At 39.7% G+C, this 11,220-nt stretch overlaps 1 protein-coding gene across 1 annotated transcript; it reads left to right on the top strand.

The window, feature by feature from the left end:
- The first annotated feature begins 48 nt into the window (after positions 1-48).
- On the top strand, positions 49-9,699 carry rab18b (RAB18B, member RAS oncogene family). Its single transcript, XM_031758891.1, has 7 exons — positions 49-243; positions 4,874-4,929; positions 5,134-5,195; positions 6,131-6,203; positions 6,339-6,457; positions 7,509-7,575; positions 8,187-9,699. Exons 1-7 carry the CDS (start codon positions 176-178, stop codon positions 8,357-8,359), a joined length of 618 nt encoding a protein of 205 aa, XP_031614751.1. The 5' UTR covers positions 49-175; the 3' UTR covers positions 8,360-9,699.
- Positions 9,700-11,220: the final 1,521 nt, after the last annotated feature.

Below are 11,220 nucleotides of genomic sequence, written 5' to 3' on the forward strand. Positions count from 1 at the left end.
CAAATCTCGCGAACACCGGTGACGTCGCGCCTCGCACTTTGGCCGGAAGTTGCGTAAGCAGTAGGTTGTCATCGGACCTGATAGCCGCCTGCTGTCCTAAAACACATTAAGAAAATATCTGTAAAAGCGTTTTTAGTTAATTCAGAGTCAAAGGTAAACTAACTCCAAGACAAATATGGACGACGATGTGTTGACGACCCTGAAGCTGTTGATAATTGGCGAAAGTGGCGTCGGAAAGTCCAGGTTTGTCTGTGTTTTAGCGAGCTTAGCAGCTAGCCTGTTGTGAATGTTGACATTGTTGTGTAAGTTTCTTTCTCGCTGCCCAGTGTTCCAGCTTAACTGGTTTTCATGGTGTCTGTTGATGCCAACATTTCAGCCTGTCTTCACAAACTTCAGATATTTCTGGTAACAGATTAGACACATTTCTGAACATTTGAGAAGCCGATTTAAAGTTTAAAAAAGACATATGCTCGTGGGTTATAGTGAGATTTGGCAGGTTAGGGGAAAACTACAAATATCTTACATAATAATGTCTACTCTGAGCTTCAGAAGGTTTTCTTTGTGTACAGCCTGGGATCAGCTGACCTGTCCTATTGCAGGTTTGGATTTTTTTGTTTAGTTTTTTTTTTTTCCCTTTGTGGATTTAACCAGCTGTATTCTACAATATAAAGGCCCGCGTTACAGGAGCCTTGTCTGCTTCCAGCCTCTAGCCAGTATAAAGGCGGAATTTGCAAGTGTTGATCAGCTGAAATCCAAAGTGATACCTCCTTTGAGAACCAAGCCCTATTATACAGCAGCTGCATTGAAATGCATATGAGCACTCCATTTTTTGAGTGTTATTTCAATTAATTTCAATAAAAAAAACTAATGCACATATTCATATGCATACTATTAAGTTAAATCAGATTTTTTTTTTAAATCACCTGACTTTGCACACAAGTAAGGTTTTAAAAGATTTTCACCAGGAGGCTGTACTTTCAACACTCTCATAAACTCACAGTTCAATGAGGTGTTTCCGTCTGATGATATCTGTGCTTTTACTCCGGAGCTAACCTAGCACAGTCTGCCCTGCACCAGTCCAGCACCCATTACTGTAAACGGCACCACAGCACTGCACACAGCCCCAGTTTAGCCTACTGGCCAGTATAAACTCTAAATTGCCCAGAATTATAATCTTATGATTATGAATTTGCTTCTAAAATTATTTATACATTATTTAATGTATTCAGATGTATCAAAATAAGTTCAACAGCACATCATGTATAGATCCATGATTTGATAAAAAAAAAACCTCAAACAAAACAATTAGAACTTCTTGGAAAATGCATCCACTGTGTCTTTAGCTAGCAGCTAGCAGTAGGGGTGGGCACCAATGAAATCTCTGACGACATAGATTCCGAAGAAAAATGTTCTGAACGTTTTATTGATGGTTGTAAAGTAAATGGAAGGCATTTGCCATCTTTCTCCAACAAACTGCCTTCACTGATAAGCAGTAGCATTATAGTGTGTAGTAATGATACAGCATAAGTCAAATGTAAGCACAAAACTAGGCTAGGCAGTGTTTACCTTTGTAGCTCTTCAGGAGTTGCACAATATGGTCACATATTAAGACAAAAAAATGTTTTCCACCAGAGATGACTTGGGTGTCTTGGGTCCAGCTTTTTAACCAGTTGCTGAATAATCAATTCTCCAGAAAATAGTGTCACCATTCCCAAAGGACCCACCAACCTCTGTGCCCGAACAGTAGGAGTAAATAATAAATAAATATTAAATACTATAGATTTTTAAATGCGACTTTATTCCTTAATGTTTTTTCTCCTGTTAGCAGCAAACAATTTTACAACAGCTTTATTGTTTTATAAACAAAGCAGGACACCTACTCGGTACTCGCTGACCTCATATCAAATTTGTACTAAGTTTGAATTTTGTTTTTATATTTAAGCTTTAGTCTCAAACCATAAACAGCACTTAGTCTGTAGCTGAGAGAATACAAACTAAAACTGTTGGGAGCAGGTTATGTTCAAAATCATCTGGAAGCGCCATGTTTTCACTGAGTTTTCACTGAGCATGTTTTGTTATAGAGTCTCTGCTGGGGGAATACATCTTATATGTGCAAGTTGTTCAGAATCAGAATACTTTAATAATCCCTAAGGAAATGATGTGAGCCATTGTTAAGCCATATCTTAGTAAAACCACTGAATAAAACGCAAACTGTGCGTCGCATTGTTACGGAACTGTCCGCGTTTTAATTTGGTGATTTTGAAATGTTGTTCTACATAATTCTAATCTGCTGATTAGTCTGTTTCACACTGCTGGAAACACAGAACACACACTGAGAATACCTGTTAAGTCAATAAAATTAGTTTCTCTTTGATCTGTGACAAGTGGAAGCAATTTCCACGTCTCCGTTATTATGGTGTGAGACTTTAATGTGCAACCATAACCTTAGAAATAATCAACTGCATTGAGCACACGCTCAGTAATAAAGCTATATATTTTTATATATATATATATAACACTAAAGAATTTTATGGGACATTCATCTTGTCCTTTTTGCAGCAGTGCTGCATTTTACTAGCATATTTTTATGATCTTTAGAGGTTTTTATTACCATTTGATAACATTACTTGAGTAGCTGACACATGGGGATAATTTTCTGTGGAAGAAGAGTCTTATGATCCGTGAAACACCCCTTTCATGTGAACTTAGTGAGTTGATAGTCAGCTTTGTGTGACCATTTATCCCAATCACCTATGTTTGGGTAAGTCAATCTAGATAACAGGATGACACCATATTTGTAGAATATGGCCCTGATTGTACTGTGGTAAAACAAGTTTATTGTTTCCACCTTAAGAAAAATAGTTTTCTTGCAGATTTTGCTAAGCACTGTTTGTTTTTTCTTTTTTTTTAAGGTTCAGAGGCTGACATGCAGCCCTTGCTGTCATACATACCTTGGCGTGCACTAGGAGACGTAAACACATGGCAGAGAAATGGTGTTGATGTTCTTATATCATGTAAAAGATTTGCATGGTCATTATCACAGTTGACATGATAAGACGTCACAGCTAGCAGGCACACTATGTACCAGATTATGATATTTGGTACTCCTTCTACTTCTAGAGTTAGGGTAATCATTCACTAAGGTGCTATTCTCAGGTTACTTCCTTAAATATACAGCCCTTTTTTATTGTCTACTGGAAATAAATAATGCAAACCTACTTCCTTATAAATTTTAACCCATTTCTCTCCTGACTAGCAAGCTGCTCGGTGGCTATTGCTGCCTTCTTTTAAATGTCATCAGTCAATTTTAATAAGTTACTTTGGGGGTAAACACAAGCCTCCCAGAACCAAACTGTCTGAACTGATGAAAGATAAAGTGCCTTAACCTTGTTAAGCGCAAAATAATGCCAGACTATTACCTCCTATTAAGTAGGAAGCTGCCAGTGCTAAAATGCAATGATTTCTAGTTAACATGGGCTCAATGAGCAGCAGGTGTTAATAGGCTGACGGAGTGAACAAGACAGAGCTGCAGACTAACAGGAGAGATGAGGAAAGTGCACAAGTTCTGTTAGTAAACGGTTGTTTGAACAGGCCGTGAATGACGCAGGGCTGATGATACTCTGGACACAAAAGGTGTTATGTCTGTCAGGTAAACATGCGTAGGCCAGTGTGCACTAAAATACCATTACAGTTGCACAGAAGCTTCTCTTCAAAACACAACGAGAAACTGCAGGTGGCCTAAACCTACCACTGCACCCCTGGCAGAGTGAGAGGCTCGTCTGTCGATTAGATCATGAAGTACAAAGTATTTAGGTTTGGGTAAAAAAAAGAAGTTAAAGTTCTGGTGCCTTCATAATCTTTTGGCATGTGCCCACTTGTCCTTTAAATCATTTTCTAACAATTTTAAGTCAGTTAAGTTACTGTTAAAATCCATGTTTTGATTTTTGTTTTTGTAATGTTACCTTTAGATTATATTGACATCCATTTAGTGTTAAAAGCTGATCCAAGGTTTTATTTAGCAATTCCTTAATCTTATCAAACTTCAGACACACTGGTTTACGCTGCACTTGTGTTTTTCAGACCGTTATCAGTTGCACAGGTCTCATGTTGGCACAGATCATACTTTGATCTCAGATTACTGCCTGAAATTTACAGCACTTATTTACGACTTAATTGAAACAAATTAGTCTTTGAAAAAGCTAACCTACTTCCTTAAAAATGTTTGACCTATTTCCATCCTGACTGATTCCCTGCTCCCTCTTTGTAAATCACCTCGTATTACTTTGATCAGATAAGTTGACCTGTTGAAAATGGCGACTCTGAATGCAAATTCTTGAACACGAAGACTGAAAAATATAATCAAATCTCACCAGTTAACATGGAAGCCACTTAAGTGTTTTTGGTCTTGTTCTAACCGTTTGCTTCAAGTATTTGCTGCTAACGAGCCCGTAGTAACGCTAATCTTAAAGGCCTTCCTTTACACACAGACGTGTAAAATTAGTTTGAATGTTTCGTGAGCTACACATATTCTTAATGCAGATGCTCACACCGTCCATTTGATTTGATAGGATGAATTTTTTTTTATCGATCAGACCGCTGCATTTGGCAACGAGTACCAGTCTGAGTTCAAAACATGCACCGTTGTTTTTTTCCACCTTGCCCTGTGTCTAAAGGCCTTTATTCCTGCAGTTTTAAAGCTTTCCATTATTTTTTTTTTGCTGAAAGGTGTCAAGCACTGTCAGCATTGACAAGACCATAAAGTTATTGCGATCCTGTGACCCTGCTGGGGGGAAAGCTGTTCAAAGCTACGGCTAGCTCACAATAGCCTGTTGTACTGGATGAACTGCTCATTTCCATTTTATCTTTATTACAGTTTGCTCCTGAGGTTCACAGAGGATACTTTCGATCCAGAGCAGTCTGCCACAATAGGTTTTACACACACACACACACACACACACACACACACACACACACACTATATGTATGTGTGTATATATATATATATGTGTGTGTTTGTGTATATACATATGTACATATAAGGTGTATATATATATATACATATATGAAAACTACTATTGATTTTAAACTTATAACTAAAAGATTTTTTCTTTTTTGTCTCCTATAACTGATCAGGTGTGGACTTCAAAGTAAAAACACTTGCAATCGATGGAAATAAAGCTAAGCTCGCCATATGGGTAAGACAGAAGTTTTTATTCCTGTTGTCTACATTTCATGTTTGGGGGGGAAAGAAAAACACGATGAAGTGAAAGGTTTCTCCACAAGATGGTGACATGGTACAGCCAAAATTGAAGGATGTAGGTGGTATTCCCACTATCCAGTAAAACCATGCTATGCACAATGAATCCATAACCTAAGCCCCATACAGTGAAGCTTGAAATGTATTTTTCTAAAAAGTTATTATTATTGATATTATTATTTTATCTGGTCTCAATAAGAACATGTGTGGGAGGTTTATAAAAATTGGAAAAACCTAAATGCCTCTGTTTTTATGTGATGAGGGAAAAAGTAAGGTTTATATTGCTTTCACATAGGTGTTTTGTGTTACAGAAACACCTAGGGTTACCATTGTCCCATTCCCTGTATGACCCCAACTCTTTCTCCCAATGGCAGCAACACATCAAGCCATGCCACAAAAGGGAAAAAAGACAAAAAAAGATCAGGACCAGCTCAGGGAACATAAGAGTAACTCATGATGCAGACTTGGCCTCCAAACTATTCACATCCCAATCAGATTGAGCATCTGCCAGAATCCATAGGGACCCCGTCCTGCAATCACTGGGACCTAAAGGCTCTGTTGTCAACCTCCACCACTAGAAGACACACACGGGGTCAAAGGTGGTATGGCAGCAGATCGGGGATCTAAACAGTATTAGACAGTTTTATTGTGGTCCATCACTTTATATGAATAGTGTTGTTTTCCAGTCAAACTTGATACGAAAAAAAAAAAGATGAATTGTTCCTGAGGCAACAGCAAGCTCACATTGTGACTGTCCGAGTGGAACTTATTAGAAACACATGGTCTGTGAGGTCGGATGCTGGGAATTGGCTGCTGAGCCGCTGGCCTTTAAAGTTTGGTATCAGAAATCTTTTGCCGCTTTTGTTTTCGTAGGACACAGCTGGACAGGAACGGTTTCGCACTCTGACACCCAGCTATTACCGCGGTGCACAGGGAGTCATACTTGGTAATTACCTGTACTGCAACATAAATCAAGATCAAAACAGACCGATACTGGCAGTTGTATTTCTGTCAGTGCTGTTATAGTAATGTAATGATTTTCTCCAGCTCCTTCTTACTTGTCACGTCTTCCTTTTTTCAGTGTATGATGTCACAAAGCGTGACACGTTTACAAAGCTCGAAAACTGGCTGAACGAACTGGAGACCTACACAACACGCAACGACATAGTGAAAATGCTGGTTGGGAACAAAATTGATAAAGTGAGTCACTTTTACAGATCCTTTTAGCTTGCGCTCTGGTTTTATGAATCCAGTACCCCCTATATTGTTTAATAGTGCATTTTGTCTGTGAAGGTTCTCAGTCATCCAGGTCATCGTAGTCTAAGGAGCTTGGAAAGAAAAGCATCTGGACTTTCTTAAGTTTCCTCGAAGACGTTTCACCTCTCGTCTGAAAACCTCCTTCAGTTCTAAGAGCAGATGGTGGAGATTTCCCACGACATCCCAGTGTACTTCAGACCCAGCCACACACTCAGACAAAAACTGGTTCATCCCAAAGACAAAACTCTCAAACACATACTTAACAATGCAATGTATACTGTACAGAACAGTGAGGAACCAAACAGCCACTTCATAAATGCATGGCACAACATAGAAGAGCCACCTCGATGGGACAAGACTCGTCTGTCCATCTCCATCTAAAGGACGAATGTCACTCTTTCGAGGATGCCAATGTACACATATTTGACAGAGAAGACAGATGGTTTGAAAGTGTGAAAGAAGCCATCTGTGTCCACTGTGAGCGACCATCTTTGAACAGAGGTGGTGGCTTACGACACCAACTGTCTCCCATCTATAATCCAGCTTGGAGATCGCTTCCCAGACGCCTTAACGCCCACTCACATCCTGGGCCATCTGACCTCAGGAAATGACATGATAGGGTGGAGCCAGGTTTCACAATGAGCTCACCCGAAACCTTGGCTGATTGGGACCCACACCCACTTTCACACCTTGGCTCATGTGATTAGGTAGAGGATCATCAGGGGGTCCTTTGTCCCCCTTTGGGGGGAAACTCCCACTGGGTTTAAATCTGCCACTCTCCACCAATTACTCTTAGAACTGAAGAAGCTTCTCGGATGAGAGGTGAAACGTCTTCAAGCAACTCAAAGAAGTCCAGACGCTTTTCTTTCCAAGCTCCTTAGTCCATTTTAATGAGTGTTGCTTGTCTTGGGTTGTACTTTTATGATGGGTACACAATTCTCCCTCACCATTCAGGCAAATGACAATTTTTTTAATTTTTTTTTTAAATATTCAGGACGACCGTGAAGTGGACAGAAACGAGGGGCTGAAGTTTGCTCGGAAACACTCTATGCTTTTTATCGGTGAGTTTCTGTGTTCGAGTAACGTCAGGCGTGGCCGGTCATGCTCGTTTAAAGTAAGAGAGGCATAAAATGTAACTTAAAGCTATTAGAATTTACCGTAGTGCTGCTTAAAAGTCAGGACTGTTGGTGCGCAGCTGGAACAAGCCAAGACATCATTGAGTTAGTCATGCGTGTAGTTCAGATGAGCTGTGCTGTTTATACTGCTCGGGCATTTCTGAGTCTCTGCTGTTGAAAGACGCGGCCACTCAGAGGAGCTGCATTATGATTAAAATCTAGCCAGCTTTCATTTATCGAATCCATGTCTGCACGTGTTCCTGATTCTCCTCTCCAATCTGGCCCTCTCTGGTAAATTAGGTTAAGATTTGTGCAGAGTTTCCATTTTAGAACGGCCAAATTAAGGGGTTTTGAAAAGGGCAGGGCACGAAGAATCTGAAGCTTTCATCTGCAGCAAGGATGTCTTCATCCTGATGGATGACTTCTGTTTTTATGAAGTCATTTTATACTTTATTTGTCATGTTTGTCAGCTGACTGATATTTTTTGTTTTGGTAGCATGCTGGAAAATGCTCACATTTACTTATTTACTGATCTCTTAAATTATTCCCTTACACAGAGGCCAGTGCAAAGACCAAAGATGGCGTCCAGTGTGCCTTTGAGGAGTTGGTAGAAAAGATCCTCCAGACTCCGGGACTCTGGGAGAGCGAAAACCAGGGTCAGAAAGTTCGGCTGGGAGACCAGGAGCATGCCAGGCCTGGGGTGTGCGGAGGATACTGCTCCATACCCTGAAAACGACCAAGCACCGACGTGAGAGGACTGACTAGTGACCGGAAACGGAGAGTGAGCGAGAGGTGGAAGTGGATGAGCGCCTTTTTATTTGTCGGGAGTACGTCAGTCGGTCGAACAGACACTGCTGTTTGCACACTTCCTTTTCCATCACTTATATATCACTACTTCCTGTTTAAAAGAATCACGCAGAAAAAGAGCCTCATGTTTGAGGTGGGTGTTTTAAATTAACCACGTGGAGTATGAGTCTGTCATCCGAGTATGTATGGTTTGAATTTATCTTGGTAGCTCAGCTGTACATTAAGACTTCAGGTTACGCAGTTCTTTCAGCATGGACCAATTTGGTGGTTAGAATAGACAGCCTGTCAAATTTTAATCTAATAAATTAATTGAAGTCTCCTTCATCTTTTCTTACAGGCACAAATCTCACCTTCTATGTAGTTGCAAAGTACAAAATCTTCTGCCATACATATATTAGGAAGCTGTATTAAACACATACTATAGCACTTGGATTGAGGATTAGGGTGGGAAACATCCAGGCTAAAGCAGGTTTTCATTTCAGTGCACACGAGAACACTGAATTCTCCAAAATACAACCTTTTCCAATGACACCACAACCGTCACCCAGTTACTGACATCAGTTTGTCTTTTCTGTTCACTCATGTGTTGTCCGTTTGTCTGTTATGTTGATTCTCTGCTTCAGATTGTTTAAATGCCTTCAAACTAATTGATTTCCTGTCTTTATTTCTTTTGGTGTGAAAATGTGCAAGAAAAGTGATCAACTTTGTCTTGCAGGATTTCCTGTAACCGAACTCATCTCTGTCTTTGCATGCGTGATCTGGACGGTAACTTCTAGAGCTACAAGTGTAAAGTTTACAGTACCACGAGCTCTTGCAATAAAATACCTTATTTATGCACTTGAGCTCATAGTTTGTTTTTTTTAATACTAAACTTTGACCTTGTAATCTTGTTTTCACAATTATTTTGAAGTATTCATTTAGTGTTGTCCAGGTCTATTGAAGGTTTTTCATACTTAACATAGAATAGAACATTCCTAACAGCTGTGTTCTTTCCCATCTTCAGTATATTACGAACCTGATGTGTTTTTGCTGTTTGTTTCTGTTTTCTCGATAAAAAATTATGTTGAACTCTTCGCCCTGCTACACCCTTTCTCTCTCCCCCCGCTCCCCCATTGCTTTTGCTGTGCATCTGTTTCAATCATATAAAGTAATATGTTAAATCGATATCTGCCTTAATATTGAGATGCATTTGCTAGAGTTATGGTCAATTAACGTTTGAATTGTTTCAAACTGAAATAAATGACAAACCTCAAGATGCCGTCACTCGTGTCTGTTGTTTAATGGCCCTCTGGGAGCTGCCTTTTAGTTTCCGTGTTGTGTAGAAGCCCACCTAATCAAAAGCAGGTTTACAGTGGAAACTTCAAGTGAGGCGGTCTTTCCATAATACTTTGTTGATGACTAGTCTCCTGCACATGTAAGACTGAAAACATTCCTTGCAACAAAAAAAAAAAAATCAAAAAAACAGACCAAAACTGGGACGTGTGGAAAAATCCAGTTAATCATGTTGTGTTTTTAAAAAAAGTTCCAGTATGTGATTACAAGCTTGATGTCAGGATGTCCCCAGATGCAACAGGACGAGACATTCTTCTGAAGCCTGAAGGGTACTTGGTATTTCCATTATTTATTTTCTGCTGTTGATCGTATGTGGAGGAAATAAAATTCCTGAAATGTCATTCAATATAAAATTAATTAAAAACAGTTGTGAATGTTTCATTGTGATCTTTGGTGTTCCAGGAAAATAAAAAGGTTGATTTTTAAACAGATCTGTTGAGAGCAGCTTACGTTATTATTCCATGACACCACAGTGGCAATTCCATTTGAAGCAAATACCTTATATTTGAGCCGCTTGGGTGGGGTCTCTGTGTACGCAACGTTACTATCTCTTTGTAAATGGTTATGGGGTTTTGTTAGCTATAGAGTTATATACAACTTTTTTGATGGGAAGTGGTGCTATATAAATAATCTCAAAGGGCTTCATATTGTAAGGTAAAGAACCAACAGTAATATAAGCCCAACAATCACGCAAACCTCCTATGAGCAAGCACTTGGCGAAAGTGGGAAGGAAAAACTCCCTTTTAACAGGAAGAAACTTCCAGCTCAATGTGGCCCAGGGAGGGGCACCTATCCATCACAAATGTTGGCAGTGAGGGGAAAGAGAAGAGAACATAGAGACACTGGGTGATGTATTTCTGGTAACTTGTTCCGTGTCTGTTCTTTTAGCACAAACTAGCATCTTTAGGAAATCATACACTATAAGCTCTTTGGATGTTAAGTTCTTCCTTGTTCACTAGATAGCTGCTATCCATGTCTAGTGTGTGGCCAGTACTCTTCAAGAACATCTACTTATGGTTTGGCTAAAACACTGAAGACATGCATCATAAGGTCAAAAACAATGAGTTAAGTGAGTTCAAAGAGCTCCGAATGCTGTGGTTTCATCACTGTGAAAACCCGCATTCACACCAGACAATGGAACCATTGTTTTTAAAGAGGTATTAATATGGCAGCTCTAAGTTTGTAACAGGAAACTAGGATTTGGCCCATGTCTGTTTCTAGCCTTCCCTCCATGTTATTTCATGCCATGCTGCTGACTCACTGAAATACATTTCATAAATATTAAAGTCTGGCAGCCCATGAACTATGACTGTCTTTTAGCTTGCTCGTTATATCCTCAGCCCTGAGGAACTGTCTCCCTGGACCACTATAACACTCTTCTTCCATCAGTACAACCCTTTTAAAAATCCAGTTTGTGTAACGATGCAGTAAAACGTCACCACGTAGGTCTGC

The sequence above is a fragment of the Oreochromis aureus genome, linkage group 18 (genome assembly GCF_013358895.1).
Source record: "Oreochromis aureus strain Israel breed Guangdong linkage group 18, ZZ_aureus, whole genome shotgun sequence".
NCBI lineage: Eukaryota > Metazoa > Chordata > Actinopteri > Cichliformes > Cichlidae > Oreochromis > Oreochromis aureus.